The sequence below is a fragment of the Lepidochelys kempii genome, chromosome 17 (genome assembly GCF_965140265.1).
Source record: "Lepidochelys kempii isolate rLepKem1 chromosome 17, rLepKem1.hap2, whole genome shotgun sequence".
NCBI classification, from domain to species: Eukaryota; Metazoa; Chordata; order Testudines; family Cheloniidae; genus Lepidochelys; species Lepidochelys kempii.
Genome location: NC_133272.1, coordinates 20,307,378 through 20,324,429, shown reverse-complemented (window position 1 = coordinate 20,324,429; position 17,052 = coordinate 20,307,378). Strand labels below are relative to the sequence as shown.

At 45.2% G+C, this 17,052-nt stretch overlaps 1 protein-coding gene across 8 annotated transcripts in view; it reads left to right on the top strand.

The window, feature by feature from the left end:
* The window catches only part of AP2B1 (adaptor related protein complex 2 subunit beta 1), a 98,891-nt gene that overhangs the window by 11,003 nt on the left and 70,836 nt on the right, over positions 1-17,052 (top strand). For all 8 annotated transcript variants that reach the window (XM_073315532.1, XM_073315538.1, XM_073315537.1 and 5 more), the window contains one exon: positions 1,882-2,127. In XM_073315532.1, the coding sequence (XP_073171633.1) occupies positions 1,882-2,127 (246 nt within the window). The remainder of the gene's footprint in view (positions 1-1,881; positions 2,128-17,052) is intronic.

Below are 17,052 nucleotides of genomic sequence, written 5' to 3'. Positions count from 1 at the left end.
CAAAGTCTTTGGGCTTGTGTGGGACTCCTGTGTGGGGGTGCAGGAAATTGAGAATTGCTATGCTGTCTCAGACCCGAGGTCCCTCCAGTCCAGTAACCCATATCCGATAGTGGCAAGTGTCTGGTGCTTCAGAGGAAGGTGCATAAGCCTGGCAGTAGGTGGTTCTGAGAGAACCACCCAGAGAAAGTTTTACTGACCACCGTCAGAGGGGGGTTTATGTTCCTTCCAGAGTTATAATAAAGGCTAAAACATGAACAAGAACTCTGGACTTTCTGGTTATCCCTTGAAATTTCTAGTCCTCTTTTTGAATCCCGCTAACTATCTTTGCCTCAATACCTCGTGGCAATGAGTTCCCCAGGTTAACTGTGCATTATTTAGAACAGTATTTCCTTTTATCAGTTTTAAATTACCTACCTTTCAATTCCATTGATTGTTCCCTTGTTTTCGTGTGTGATCAGACAGCTTGAATAGCAGAGCCTGATCCACCTTTTTTGTACTGTTCATTATTTCACATGCTTTTACCATGTCATTTATACCTACATCTTCTAACACACTTGACTAAAATAACTTATTTCCTAGGTATACTGTGGCTTAATGCTTTAAATAGAATTGAATTGAACTGTGAACATCCAAAGAGTACCAGTAAATAAGTCAGAGCATGTTTCTAAGCTTTTGGTGTGGCAGGAGGGAATGAGTATGCTGCTGGGGGGAAGAGGGAAGGCGGGACTGAGTTCAGAAGGGACATCTGCTTTCCAAGGTCAGCTGTGAAGGTGCAGCTCCCTACATGAGCAGACTGAATGTAGTTATCCATTATGTCTTATTAGTGAGTGATCTAGCACTTTCTGACCTCCTTCTTTGTCTGCTTTAAAATTTCCCCTCTAATGTGTTACGGGGGGTGAATTTTGAAGGGCGGTAGTGTAGTTTGGAACAGTTCAGGCTAAGTCACCATTTGAGTTACAGTTCCTGACTTCCAGGAGTTAAACGCATCTGTCAGAGACTCACTTCCCTGTATACATCTGAAAATCAATCCCTTTCAGGTGTTTTTTCCATCAAAAGAGATTAAATAGTACAAGGTAAGCATGCCTCATGCTTGTTGGGGGCTATCCTGCTCAGGTCTTTTGTCTACTGAATTTTGAAGTACTTTGTTAACAATGTCAATGAATCGTGTCTGATCTGTTAGCAATTAGCAGAAACAGGCCGAATTTCTAAAATCGGGTTAAAATTACATTGGTCTTGAGGTTTGAGATCTATTGTGTCCAGTTCTGCACCCACCCTCCCCCACATAAAAGCACTGCTAGGTTGAGAGATCTATGATAGCTAAGGTCTGATGCATTGTGAACCCCAATTTTATGGAGACACTATGTAGGACATTTCTTTCCAGTTCTGGAGGTCTATGAGAAATTGGCCTGGAAGAAAGTCCCATTATGTTAATTGCCATCTTCCATCCACTTGAATTCTCACACAATTTTAGCAGTCACTACATCAAACCACCAAGGTTAGAAACCACTGTGTTCTAAGAATTCCCGGCTTTCACATGGCAAAAGCATTCCTCTCTAGCTTACTGTTCTTGAGATTGGGTGATCAAGGCATGTCAGCTGAAGTTTTGGGTGAGGAAAAACAAATAGCATTGAGAATATGACTTAGTTATCTGCAAGCTGCCAGGGCTAGAAACCACTGCGAACCAGTAAATAAAGTTTTCAGAACCAGTAAGCTTTCCCAGCCTTTTGTCCTTGACCAGAAAATTGCCTTCCTCTAGTGGGAGGACCCATTGTCTAGGCTAGGTAAAATCAGAACATCCTGATCCCAGCTTTCAGCAGCTATGGTGAAAAACATCAGTGGCTTGCTTTACAAACTCATTTGTTGCTGTTGCTTCCCCCTCAGGACTGTGAAGATCCAAATCCGCTGATCCGTGCTTTGGCAGTCCGTACTATGGGTTGCATCCGTGTGGATAAGATCACAGAGTATTTGTGTGAGCCGCTCCGGAAGTGTCTGAAGGATGAAGACCCTTATGTGCGGAAGACGGCAGCCGTCTGTGTGGCGAAGCTGCATGACATCAATGCCCAAATGGTGGAGGATCAGGGATTCCTGGATTCCCTACGTGACCTGATTGCAGACTCCAATCCAATGGTAACGTACCTCAAATGCACTTCCTTCATACTTGTAACAGGGCAGGTAATCAGGAATCCTGAGAGTTCCTAAATGCACTCAATGTTCCACTTCCTTATGGATGTGTCCACTAGGGAAAATTCAACCCCCATAAAGAGCGGGGAGTGGCTTGTTCCTCCAACACACTCACCTTCTCTGTGTCATCATAGATTTCTCCACCATGTGACTCTTCCACTGGAAATCTTTATAGAAATAAACTGAAATTTTACGCCAGACCTTTTCTTGATGTGTACATCTGCCTCCACTTCCAAACCAACTTTGCAAAATGCTGCATTAAAGAGCCACACTAGAGCAAAAGGAATGTCAACTTGTTTGTGCAAATTTTTGAAGGGTAGAGGGCAATGAAAATACAGTTTTGCCTTGAATCAGCACTTGTGCATGACAGGAGTCAAGAAGCAGGATTGGAAGCATATTGCAATATTTTTCTTTAATAGATCTACTGATTTGAAAAGAAATGTTAATCAGCTTTCTAGCTTGCCCAGTCACCCTTTGCGCTGTGGTGGTTATGAAATGGAGTCTGGTGCCTCAGTCGGGCTGGCATTGAAATCAACCAGTGAGTCAGCTTTCTCTCGATTCTTTCTCCCTGGCTGAGACTTGAGAATTACTCCCCTGCCCAGTTCTCCTGTCTCAGATAATGAACACAGATAAATTGGATAACTGTGAAATTCAATCTCATTCTGTAATTGCCCAGCCCTACTGGGCAGATGGTGAAATGCTGCCACTGTCCTCTCAAAGGTATCTCCTATTTCTTTCTGAGGCTGTGGGTTCTGTTGGCAATAACAGAAGTGTTGAGCTCTGCTGACACCCAGTAGGCTTGTTTTTGTATTCCCTTCATTTCCGATATTAGCTTGTTTAATTCAGGGCTGATCCCTGAGAATGACATGTTGGACGTTACCATCTGAGCTCTGCCAGGCACCAGATGTTCCCATGCGCGCGTGCTCCCTCAGTAAACCCCTAAGAACTCTTCATTGGCACCAGAGGTCATTTAACTGTTAGTTATCCCCAGCCAGCCAATCGGTCAAGCGAGGGGACCCCCTGGAGGAATCAAAGCTTGGGTTCCGAGCTGTGCTGCTCAGCTCCTGCAAAGAGAGGAGCACGGTAGTATCAGTGCCTCTTCCAGCCAGGTCAGGAGCTGTACTCATTGACTCCTAAATGAGTCCTGTCTGGCTCTCCTCAGCCATAAGAATGGCACTGCCTGATGCAGGGCCGCAGGCGGTCCCGGAGCACTCCCAGCCCCATCACTGAGATATTCCTCATTTTTAGTCATTTTAATATCTAAAGATGTGGGCTGTGGGGAGGAGAGATTTCCCGTCCAGACAGTGGATCTTCAAGCCAGGCATTGGGCACCTTTGTGGGGACGTCTGTACTAAATGAAAACAAACCCAGGCTTTCTAAGGAAATTCAGAGCCAGTGCAGTTACAGGTGCAAGTGAGAGGCCATGAGATTGCTCTCTGTCTGTGTACTGCATACATGTACAAAGAGAAGCAAGACTTCCATGACAGCAACACCCACGAGTGCAAGAATTTTATTTGTCCTGGGAAAAGGCGCAGACTGACATCAATGGAGAGTCTTGCCCATTGAATTGTAACACTGCTAGCAATCTCTTGCCATTCTCCCCAAGCTTGCTTTGCCCTTAATTTGACAGTGGTGGAAGAAGTCTCCATCTGATTAGATGTGCCCCCAGTGTTTCCTCTAGTCTTTATGAAAGTGCTTAGCTTAGGTGATTTGAGCCCCTTTCTCAGGGCCCTGAGCTAATTTATTGCTCTCCTGGGTCGGAGTTCTTCAGCACCATTCTGTTGCCCTTTGATGGGTGCAAAATGCTCAGGGTTCAAATCTTGCATATTCCTCAATAAGAGTTAAAAATGTACTGTAAAGTTTATATGATACCATGTCCCTAATTGCTCTGTCTGATGCAACATGCAAGAAGAGACCGTGGGATTCTTGAGCTTCAGTGGTTTCAGATACAGCCACCATCTGAGTGGTTTGGGGGCCTGTACCTTTGCTGTGCAGGTGCCAATATCTACCAGTCAGGAGAGAGATCTTGTTTGTGTAACTCGTCTCTAGGCCTGTCCAAACCACTTAACCGCAATTGCTTTAAGCAGAGTGAAGAATTCTCTGTAGTCTTAGGAGGAGCTACAAGTTTCAGCACTTGCTTTTGAATGTAAATAAGTATTGTCTTTAACAGTTAAAACATGAGCATTACGTTTGATAGTAAATCAAAAAGCTGAATGAGCGGCATTTAGAGGCAGTGGAGTCCTATACAGAAGCCAGCAGTGGTTAAGCAGGTAGTTCGTTTAGAAGTGGAGAGGGACAGGCTGGCTGGATATTTACGGAGAGGGAGTTCCCGCACTCGAGGAGCTACCATAGCGAAGTCAGGATATGATCTCTGTCTAGGAGTTCAGCTATAGGCAGCTGGTGTCATAGTTCAGGTGTCCATCAGGAAAAGGTTCAAGGAGGAGGTCTTGAATATAGCATGAAGAGAAGAGCCTCTTATGAAATTCATTGCTGCAAGGGTAGACCAATGAGTCTGGCGCTCTCACCTCCCCCCTACCCCTCGGGTAGGTGGCAAGACAGCTTTTGCAAGGTAAATAAAGGTGTGAAGACGTATCTAAGGGGAAATGGTTTTCTCACCCAGTGAATGACGACGACAGTTACCAGTAAGCTCTGTGTCAAGTCAGAGCTGGAACTTGCTAAATATCCCTTTCCCCTCCATTGTTCCTGCCTTTTGCAATGAAAGGGGAACATCAGCTTAAAAATTACACACACCACCTTCTCCTTTGGGTTTGCCTACTTATAGCTACCAGTAACACCTAAGATTGCTGTAACGGGAAAAAAGTGAGAGGAAAAACAATTCTGTTTTGTTTCCTATTGTTTGCTTTGTGCGTTTGACAGCGCATGGCATAGTGTCAGTTTCACTACTTCCCCTTTCTAGTTTTGCCTTGTTTGCGTGGGTCTTTCAGTTACATTGTCATCACGAAGAAGGCCGAAATGTTGCTACCCCTTGTGGATGAGCATGGCTTGTGATGCTAGCCATGTAGCCTTATAACTTTGTGTAAAATAGGCAGGGTTGGGTCTGCTTACAGTTCCTCTGCATCACAAATTTGCTTTATTGTTTTAATTTCTATTTTATCTGTAAACGACAGCCCTTTATTCTAACACCATGTATAAAGAGAACATACATACTAAGACCTTTCAGAACAGGCTTTTGTAATAGTTGTCACAGTATCTCTCTAACTCCGCTTGCGTCTTTGTCATGGTTTGTCTTCGCTATGCGGCTAAATCAGCACTGTCGCAATTGATGCAGCAGCGTCGATTTAGCGCGTCAGGTGAGGATGCGATAAGTCGATGGGAGAGAGCTGAACCCTTGACTTAATTAATCCACCTCAACGAGAGGTGGATTATGTTGACAGGAGACACTGTCCCATCGATGTAGCTCAGTGTAGACGCTGCTTTAAGTCGATGTAAGTTACATTGACTTAGGTTACATAACTTACGTAACAACTAGCGTTACTTAGATGAATGTACAGCGTTAATGCTCAGCGAATGCTGATGCTTTGCTGACAACTTCCATCAGATCATTCGTGGCCCAACAGTAACAACAAGGGGAATTTTTGCTATGGATACTAACGAAAAATTGATTGCTATTGGTATGCTTGGCATGGTACATTTCCAGTGCAGTCTGGGGGAGTTAGCTGCCCACTGAAATTCAGTGGGAAGTTCAGTGCTTAATTCCATTAGGTTCCTTTGAAAATCCCAGAACTCAGTTCTTAAGGTCTCCTCTGAAAGCTTCATAAACAATGAACTGCATGGAAGAGAACCTTCCTCCATTATGCCTGTATCTGAAGGAAGAATGGCTGGAGACTTGGCCCTGGAGATACAACTTTCCTGGCATTTCAGATCTGATGGTTAGTCCACTTAAGCCACCACCTTCAGCTTACATTATTGGTTTCCTTTAAAGCTGTGTCTTGAAACTAAGGAAGGGGCTGCTCTGCAGCCAGTTTTAATACGTGGCACTCACCAAGCGGCTTCAAGAATGGGAAGGCATTTCTAGCAGCAGTGTTTTGAAGTTCTAGGCTTCCCAATTCCCCTGAGGGCTGTGATTTTTATGGTGGAAAATCTGACTACAGGAGCTCTCCCTGTTCTGAGGAGAAGGCCAGGCTTGCCATATCCTGTGAGCAATGTACAAAGGACAGCCCCTTGCTACTGTCTTTCACAGACTCCCCAGCTGTTCCTAGGATAGGTGGATCAATGTGCCAGTAAATGTATCTAGATTAGTGGCTGTAAAAAGTCAATGCTCTTGTTTTAATACAGTTAAGTGAATTATTAGGAGCGCTGAGATGGATGGATTAATCTATAAGACAGCTCCAAAGGGGGAAATTATGCAGTAAATCTGTCCATCAGCAGGGGTGCTGAGAGGGAGTCTGTTCCCATACCTGGACCCAGGGCCAGTATTTATGAATAAAGACCGTGGTGGGCAGCAGCTTGAGGAACCCTACAGTATACGCAATCCTTTTCTTCACTGTTGTTTCTAGGGACTACAGGCATCCAGCGAGTTGGATAATCTCTTAATGCAATTCTTGCAGGAATCATGAAACGTTTCTGCTGGTTTGATTGTGAAAGTAGAATGGCATGAGAGTGTCCCTGCTCTTGGCGACTTTGGAACACAGGTCTGATCAACTTTGTTCAAGCCTGTCATTTTACGCTGCTTGTGTATGTCTGGCAGCTCCATCAGTCTTTTATGCACAAATTGAATCATGCAGAGTATTGCCAACCTGTTGTTCAGGCCTTCCTGAGAGCTGTGGAAAAATCAAGGACAGGTGGTAAAATGCCAGACCCGTGCTGGGCTTTAGCTAGAAAATAAAAGGTTCTTATTGATCTCACAACTTTTTAGAGACAGTAGAGCTAAAGGGTCTGGCTTTCACAGTGGCAGAGATTAGGGGACGTGCCAGCTCTGATATTAGATGATCTCTTTCGAGATCTTTGTTTTTTGTTCTGTCCCGAGTTTCACATGAATATTGATGTTTACTTGGAGACGCTGTGTCCCTGCCATGCGAATGGCTCTGTCCTATATGAGGCATAAGGAGAACTCCTACCTTCTTGTAGCTGATGTTGACAAGGCTGTGAAGATGTTAGATTCTGCTGTTTAGTTCCACTTACAGGATCTGATCTTTCACCAGGAGTTAACAAGCCTTGTCCTGTCCTCCCTGCTCCATCCACCACCTTGACATGAAGAAACCACTTCAGTAAACAAACCTTCTTCTATTGCAAGTGACTTTGAAATGGTGGTTACTCATGACTACTTCTGAAGCATTTTAACCCAAAATTAAATGAAAAAAGGAAAAGCACCGGAGGACAGCAGCAAATGGGGCATTTGAATAAACGGCTTGAACCAGCCCAAAGACTGCTGATGAAACCAGCTTCCTTGCCATCCCTCAGTACCCAGAATAACCCAACTGATTACAAGGAGGGGCACATTGGGATAGCAAAGCCTTGCGGGGTGAGTGAAGCCCTGCAGCCCCCGTGCTCACCAAACTCTCCAAGGTAGCAGCACAAAAATCACTGAGCTGCCTGACGTATGCAATTCTGTTGGCTTGACTCAACTCGGGCTTCGCCAGAAGAGAGAATGTGGGCGTGAGGAGTGACAGCAATGGAGGGGAGAGATTTATTCATAAGAATTCATTGATTTGACTTAGAACAGCATGTGTGACTTACAGGTTTGGCAGGGAGGTGTGGGATTGTGTTTGTCTATTGTTTTCATGGGATTGCATGTACTTCGGCAGGCTTCATACATGCTCGTCTTCTAAGAGTGGGCAGGGTGAGCTTTAGGGGGCGCTCTTGCAGCTATTGAGACCTTAACCTTGGTTACACCCTTTCATTAATACTGCAGTTACAGTGATTCACCAACCTCCTATGATCGGGCATGGGAGCATTGGAAATTCATGCCTCTTCATGGCAATCTTTTTACTCCAAAACTCAGGAGTTGTGTCCAAATCTGTGTTAATAGATTCTAAAGCCAGAAAGGACTATTGTGATCATCTCGTCTGACTTCCTGTATAACACATCATAGGACTTCCCTGAAATAATTCTTGTTTGAACTCAAGCAGATCTTTTAGACAAATATCCAATCTTGATTTAAAAATTGCTAGTGTTGGCAAATCCATCACAGCCCTGGGTAAATTGATCCAATGGTTAATTATCCTCACTGTTTTAAAAAAAAAAAAATTCATCATCTTTCCAACCTGAATTTGTCTAGCTTCAAATTCCAGCCACTAGATGTTATACTTTTGTCTGCTTGATTGATGAGCCCATTTTTAATTTTTTGTTCCCCTCGGAGGTGCTCACAGACCATCTAATACAGATTAGAAGAGTCATCTGTTTCCTATTCAAAAAGTCCAGCTCATCCCTGCGTCCTACAGTGTGAAATTGAGTGAGTGTGTTGCAGCGAAGCTGCTTGCCAGGAGTTGTGTGTGTTACATTATTTCTGTTTTTGGGTACAAACCAATATTTACTAACAAGCTCTTTCTCTTTGATCTGGTTCTTTAACCAGTCGAAAAGGAACGCTGACTGGAAGTTCTCATTTAAACGAGTTTCTATTTCTAATTAAACAAAAGACAGCAGCAAGCTAAAAACAGCATCTCTCCCTGCAGCTTGTTATCTCTTATGCACAATGGTGCAGCCAGCTGGCTGCAAACCTTAACTCATTCGTGTTCTCATTAGGACAAAAGAATTTTCCTCCTCTCTTGATGAGACACAAGAATATAGAGCAGCTGCCATTTTCTGCGGATGGAATGTTTAGTTTCCTCATTTCTAATGGGTTTTTTTCAGGAGCTGGAGTGGGTGGGAGTGCATGTGTATATATATAATATATATATATATATAAGTCCTCCTCCCAAATGGCACAAACAGCCATTGAGATGGCTTTTTATTGCGCATCTGTAATCAGCTGCTTCCTAGCCGGATGGGCAAATGTTAATCATTCCAACTGGATGTTGCATAGAGTTATAACTCCATCTCGGGCCTGCTGATTGCCTGGTAATTGAGGAAAGGATTGGGATGTGTGTTTCTACCAGTTGAGATCCCCCTCATTAGGACGATGTTAGGCTGTAAATTACAGGGTGACCTTGTTGAAAGCAGATATTTTCTCTTAGAATAACATCTCATTATGGAAGAGTCATGGGGCATTCAGAGATTGTAAGTGTTCAGAGGCCATGACATTATCCTAGCAATTCATCAGAGGGGTGTCTGGATGTGTACATAAATGTGCATATCATTTTATGCACACACACGTAGATACCCCTCGGGTGCCGTAGTCTGGGCATCTAAACATTTTAAGATTTTATTCGTTCATTGCAAGGTAATAGTCTAACATGCTTTTGAACAGGTTTAAAACTGTGTCCTCTCAGCTTATTCATGAGCTTTTCTGTGGTGTTCATCACTAGCTTCTCCACTCCTCAGCCAGGATGTGCTTCCTCTCTTTTCACAGGTAGGCAGAGAGAGAAACTGAGGTTTGCCCATTGTTGCACAGGGCTCTAAACAGACCCCAGGTCTCCTCCCAGCCCTGACCCTCAACACAAGACAGGCCTTGCTCCTTGTTGGTCATGAATTTCCTTTTGTGACGCTTAGCACAACCAGGGTTGGAATAAATTTAACGCTCTGGGGGCTGCCTGTTTAGATTGTGCTTACACCTAGCCCTGTTCAGCCTTCTGGATCCTGTTCCTACACTGATGGCTTCGAGCCAGCTCAGTTCAGGAAAGGCGCGTCATCTGTTCTAGTCACCTCGTTCTACTGAAGCAGGGTTTTTGTTTAGAACACCACATTTACTGACTTTGGTGGACTTGTGCTACTTCCTGACATGGCAGATCCCTGGGGTTGATAGCTACTCTTAACAAGCGTTAACAGACGATGTTAACAAAGCCACAGCAGTAAGTAGCTGATGCAGCCTGGCCCTGATTACGAGGTTCTTTGAACACTCGTAATAGCTACTGGTTTAGATTTCAAGCAATGTATATGTTAAAAAGTTTACCTGTTCATGTTAATGACAGCCCAGGATGCTGTACTTCTAGTGAACCCTTTCTTGGTGTGTAAAGGAGATTGGTACTTAGGTTTTGAATCGCATGTAAAGAGAGCGACTGATTACCAGGTTTTTCAGTATTTCCGTCTGCACAATAGCTTGGTTTTTGGCTTTTGTCTCTGGCTCGGCAATTAATGACTAAACCAGAAGGTGGCAGCACTGTACTACAGGGAACGTGAACTCCATCTGCTCTGTAGCTAGTTCGCTTGGGGTTCGTAACACTGAGCTGGTCGACTCTTTTCAGCAATATAAACAGTAAGAGAAAAGCACAACAGGGTATCCATCCTTGTCCGTACCCATCCTTTCATTACGTGGGTCCAACGCGATTGTTCTCTCCTTGATTCTATGGCTCCCTTGGATGACTCTTAATCGGTGGCATAACTGTTCTCTGCAGACATCTTCCCTAAATTCGATTTGTGCCAAGTTAGTATCTCCTCCCATTACGTCATGCCCTCAGGTTTTTAGTATTGAACACTAGTTCAGTATTGCAACATCTCTCCTCTTTAGTCAGCCTTAATGAGCGTCTCCAATTAAAATGACAGGTTTCAGAGTAACAGCCGTGTTAGTCTGTATTCGCAAAAAGAAAAGGAGGACTTGTGGCACCTTAGAGACTAACCAATTTATTAGAGCATAAGCTATTACCAGCAGGACAGTGGGGTGGGAATAGGTATTGTTTCATATTCTCTGTTTATATATAAAGCCTGCTGCAGTTTCCACGATATGCATCTGAAGAAGTGAGCTGTAGCTCACGAAAGCTTATGCTCTAATAAATTGGTTAGTCTCTAAGGTGCCACAAGTCCTCCTTTTCTTTTTCCAATTAAAATGCAGTTCTACTCTGTAGAGTGACTAAAAATAGCATAGCAGAGTTCCACGTTTGCCTCATTTTCATACCCTATTTGGTCAATTTACAAGGGAAAAGATGTTTTTTTTTCTGTGGGTTCTACAAACTCAACCTGGGTTCTGAGACTCAAGCTGAGTTCTTCCCTAATGCACCATCACCGGGCCAAGTTAGACTGCCAGCAATACCTGTGAAATCCAGCCATCTTCAGTCTATGGCCTTAGTGACATCTCTGAGAACCCATTATCTTCAGAACATGCCTTTATTTCCACCCAGGTTGATACACACAAAGGAAGAGAAGTCAGCTCATGTTCTGAGTTGTATGGGTTCTCTGCATGGTTAAGAAGAATAAGATTTAGTAACAAAAGTCAAAAGATCTGGGAGTAGAAGAGGGAGCAATCTGTGCTACCGCCTATATTCTTTTTGCTAGTCTCTGTACATCAATGAGTAACAAATTTATTTTTGTTTATAGAAAACCAAAATGGCCAGTGCTGATGCAGTTCAAAGGCTGAATGGCTCTGACCGATGGCAACATTGTAAAATCCAAATACATGTGTGGTGAGGAAGGGAAGTCTGGATATGGGGTTGGTATACCACAATTTGGCTGACGCGAGGAGGCTGTCGGGAGGGTGGTACCAAATGGAGACCGTCTCTCTCCTCCCAGACCACTCATTTGGTTGCTAATCTCATCTCCATTTCGCTGCCTGTGAATACAGGATCTTTAGAGATCAAGTGATCCAGGAGTTGTACTAGTCATTCAGAAACTCCTGTGTTCTGAGGAGTATAAATAGTGGTGGTTAAGCTAAATCTCCATTGCCCATCTTTGTTGGGGAGGCTGATTTGTCCCATTTTCGTGAGAAAAGAATCTTTCGCAGCTGACATCGGAAGCTGCTCTGCACCCGAGTCTGTTTGCGGTGGCGGGCTCTTATTTCTGCAGCAGGTGAAGTGAGCTCATGTTTCTGAGCGGGACTGTCCTTCACAAGAATGGGAACAAATGAGTGTCGGTTGGAAAGGAGTATGAGAGAACCGTTTCCGCTAACAGTGCTATCTGGGCGATTTATCGTGTTAATACCATCCACAAACTGCCCCGTCAATCAGTATGGGTTGAGCCGAGATTAGTAATTGGTACCAAACTAATCAGGAAACACACACCAAACCCCAGGTCACGTGATTAGACTCTTCGTTGTGTCTGTGTCTTCCCTGCAGCATTAACAGCATGCACTCTGGGGACACTGTTATATTCAGCTCTGACAACCAGAGCTGGTTTGGGCTGAGAAGCCCATCATATGGATTGGTTGGAAACCCTCGCAGTCCAGGGTTCCCACCCCCCCTCAGTTAGGTTATAAACCTATTTAAGATGGGCTGGGTCTCCATACTTTCCCCATTCTCTCTTGCTGTCTCTATTACCCCCTTGGGTGTTCTCTCTGCTGAGGTCAGACCTAGAGCAGGTGCGTTTGGTCTTGTTGAACTATCTCCTGGAGTGAATGCAAGGGGGGCCTTAGCCCAGCCCTCTTCTATTGGGTTGGGGTGGCTCTGTAGGCCCTCTTAAGAGACTCTATCTTGAAACATGAAAACCGATCCTATTCATTTGGAAAGAGTGACTAGTTAGAACCAACTAACATGCTCTTCTCTTCCCCTCCCTCCCTCCCCCTCCATTTATTCTTGGGGGTGAGGGGGTTATTCCTTTCACTAGTCATTTTCATGTACTAAAGCTGAGAACTGGAATGCTCATTAAGAAAATATGCATGGCCATTGAGCCCACGCAAAGGCCAGAAGTGACCAGGTTTGCACACAATCTGAACTGTCACTCATTGAGCAGAGGAGAGAGCTTCACTTGCTCATAAAGACTTTGCGTGCAAGCATCTGGGTTTTGTGGTAGAACCTCAATTAATCGTGTGTTCCTGAAGGGAACATACAGGGACTGAGGGGGGAGGGATAGCTCAGTGGTTTGCGCATTGGCCTGCTAAACCCAGGGTTGTGAGTTCAACCCTTGAGGGGGCCATTTAGGGATCTGGGGCAAAAATTGGGGATTGGCCCTGCTTTGAGCAGGGGGTTGGACTAGATGACCTCCTGAAGTCCTTTCCAACCCTGATCTTCTCTGATCCTCTGAGAGGATTGAAAAAGGGCTGGGATGGGCTTGTCCCTGTCAGAGCACTCGGGTGCTTGCTGAGTAGCAGAGCTGAGCCGCAGGGATTTGGGGAAGGCGACTGTGTTCTGTAGCTGGATGTACCTTCTGCAGCGCTCTGGGGCTCTGGAGGGTAAAACTTGTGGTGGATTCATTTAAATTTTAAAAATGGGGATTTTGATTGAATTCAATATGAAAATACCACCTAGCTTCTATGCAGTGCTTTCCTTCCAGAATGACTCTGCCAGTGCCCTGCTGGGTGACCTTGGGAAAGTCACGTCCCCTCCCTTCCTCAGTTTCCCCAACTTAAAATGGGGGTGATAGCTCCTTTTGTAAAGTGCTGTGAGATCTATAGATGGTGCTATGTAAGAGCTAGATGGTATATTTTTTTCCAAAGGAGGAAGCTGATTGCCATTACCCTTGTGACTTTTTGCTGCCAGTCTGCCCGGCGCCTGGTTTTCTGAGCCATGGAAGACCTACCAAAGAAATGAACCCCATTCCCCAGACGGAGTTGGGGATTTCCTCCTCCCTGCCCATGTGCTGACCAGTCTGGGGTTTATATGAGTCCGCTGCGCTGTACTGGAACGTAAGGACTCTGACAGCGACACTGGCAGGTTGCAGCTGGCTCTCTAGTGCTGAGTTAAATGCCTCTCGGGCTGCTGTGCCCCTGGCTTCGATGCCTCTTTGCTGTGCCTCCTGGCCACCTGAGGCTGAAGTTTCTTCCTCCTCCGCCCAGCTTGTCTGTTGCAAGATGAATGCCTCCCTTTGGTGTCCCCAAGCCACGAAATCCTGGGTCAGATATGACCACACTGCTCCTGGTTAATATGCCTCTGCTGCTGGCTGGCTTTGTGTGTGAAGGGGAGAATGAAGAACTCCCTTTCGTTAGACCCAGAAGTCCATTGCACATACCAGAGCGGAGTTGTTGCTAGATTCCTACCCTGTCTTCAGTCAGCAGAGATGGCCCAATCTTCCAGTGCCCACCTGTGTTCAGTCGCAAGTTAAATTTCATGCCTCACCGAACTAATCCGAAAACACACAAATACTTCTCTACAGTGTTTGAGTTTTGGCATGTCACTAAGTGATGCAGAAAGTGGGGGAGTCTTACACAAACTTTTAGTGACCAACTCATCACCAAGAGGCTAAAGAGAAATGTTCTATGCTGCATATTTTGTTTCCTTTCCAGTGACAAATGCCCCCTGAAACATTCATGTTTGGTCCCATCTTTGCAATGAGGCTGGCAGTGCAGTTCGCCTCAGCATTCTGTGTTTTCTCTGTCCCATTTGGGCCAAAGGAGAGTTGTCCAATCATGTTTTAAGTAGCTGAGGACTAAGGGATTGCCAGATCGAGATGGAACCTGGTGCATGGAGAATATAGAAGTTTTTGCTGATATAGTAGAATTCACTCATTTGCTGTTTTCTATCTATCAAGCTCCCTGCTCGGCTGATAAATGAGCAAGACAAGGCCTGGGGATGAATATCTCTTAAGCTTTCCTATTGTGCTTTCCCCTCAAATGGCCAGGAAAATGGCCAGCAGCTGTGAGCACTTAGCTGTGGGGTTTATATCCCATCACTAGCTTATATTTTTCCTATAGCACCCATTGCCACATAGCCTCAAAGTGCCGTACACAAATCATATACCTTTATCAAGCAGTGTGACCATTACTGCATCAAGAAAAGGAGGACTTGTGGCACCTTAGAGACTAACGCATTTATTTGAGCATCAGCTTTCGTGAGCTCACGAAAGCTTATGCTCAAATAAATGCGTTAGTCTCTAAGGTGCCACAAGTCCTCCTTTTCTTTTTGCGAATACAGACTGACATGGCTGCTACTCTGAAACCTGTCATTACTGCATCGTGTATCTTTCAGAGAACCAAACCACAGATGAGTGATTGGGGGAGTACGGTTACTAACTGAGCAGCAGTGCTTAGATTATGATGTATTTAATTCAGAAGGCCCGAGAAGCTGAGAAACCAGCCGCTTAGTTTTGTTGCATTTTACTTACAAATACAAATTGGACACCACATTGGTTTTAAACAGGGATGGGTGGGGAGCATGGATTGTAGCAGACACTGTATATTTATACACGTTAGCTGCCAAAAGTCGACTCTGCAGCCATCGTAGGAAGATCTCCTTCCAATTACTGCGTAATCATTTAACACCTGCTACAAGGTACTTCTAATGTCGTAGGTGTTGCACTGTTCAGCTGAATGGATCATTCCAAGATCTTGACTATCAATCAGTGCTCTGACTCTGAGGCAGTTTTAGCTCCTGATGGGTGTCTGGCCTTTATTTTTCGGACCAGAATGGCCCTTTTTCAGCTGTTTGCTGGCTAGACCTGCGGTGTGCACTTGTCACTGGCCCCAGCAGTATTTTCTACCTGGCTGCCCAGACCTAGCTTGGTTGGGTTGGGAGGGTTTGGACAGTGCCTCTGTTTTAAATGGTAACCTGCCTGTGTGCGGACAGGGATCATCTTTTTGCCACTGGATAGCACCAGAGAGCAACTGCAGGGCGGGGAGATTTCAACGTGCCTCTTTGGAAAAGTGGTGAGACAAACCCTGGTAGAAGATGATGAATACTTGAGTGAGGAGGATTGGAGATTTTTTTTTATGGGGTGGTGGGGGAAACAGCACTAAACAAGGAGTCTCACGGCCGCGCAGGTGATCCCAGCCATCTAGCCGAGCTCTGTGTTCCCTGCACGATGTGCTCGCAGCCGCGCCAGGGAAGCAGACAATTCGCAGTGCTGAGGTCGGCGTGTGCATCCCCAGCTAGTTTCTCTGCTGCCTGCAAAGAGCAGTTCATCAAAGCAGAGTTTAAAGCTAGAGTGCCTCTTGCTTCTCCTCATGCTGCCAAAGCCCCCTCATTCCCCAAAGTGAGAGGAGAAGTAACATGATATTTTAGTCTGGCAGAAAGCAGCATGCTAGTGCTGCCTGGAGTGAAGGGGAGCCACTTTAAAAAAATAAGTGTGCTCCAGCATGCCTGCTGAAATCTAGCATCATTTTTCCTTCTCTTCCCCGCCCTGCCCCCACCACGCTCCACCCAAAAAACCAATCCCACTGCCATAAAGAGCAAGTTAGGGGATGTTTAATGGTGTAAAAAACCTTAGAAAGCCATTTTCGGGTCTGGATTAAATACTGATCACTTGTATAGTACTTAACCTCCAAGCATGTCTGATGTTCACGCGCCATACCTCTGAAGGGGGAAAGGAAGTGGAGGACCATGACTTCCCTGAAGCTCCAGAGGGAACCTGTGTCATTGTTAAGGTTGGAGCTGGGGAGTTGCTAGTTTTCAATCTTGTGCTCAGACCAGGGCAGTGCCTGTTCCAGTCACCAGGCAGGGACAATACTTGGCATTTAACTAGAGGTCACCTGCGCCCATTAGATAAATAAACTGGATGAAGGGCCCTGTGGCCCTAATCTGAGCTATCTTGCACCATTTAACTTGAATGTATCTTAAAGCTATTGTGCAGGAGGCAGATTGCAGTGCTGAGGTGAGGAGTTGTTGCAGGAAAGGGGTATGACTGAGTATGAGCAGAAGATCCTAAAGCACCTGTCAGTCTGGTGTTAGTGCTAAAGCCACTCTCGTATAAATAGTGTGGATCTTATTCTCCAAGGATCTGAACGCTTCCTCTGATAGTGAAAGGTTGCTTCACCCATCTCCCAACTGAAAAGTCAAATTGCATCTGTGGCTGTAGGAATGATTGTTCAGATACGCATCCGTGCAAATGCCCATAGCCTCCCAGCTGGGTGTCTCTGTAATGAAACAAACGCACTGTATATGCCCCATATGCAGCTTTAAAATGCCAACAACTCTCTCCTCCTGGGAAGTACCATATGCCCCCCTAACCTTTGTGGGG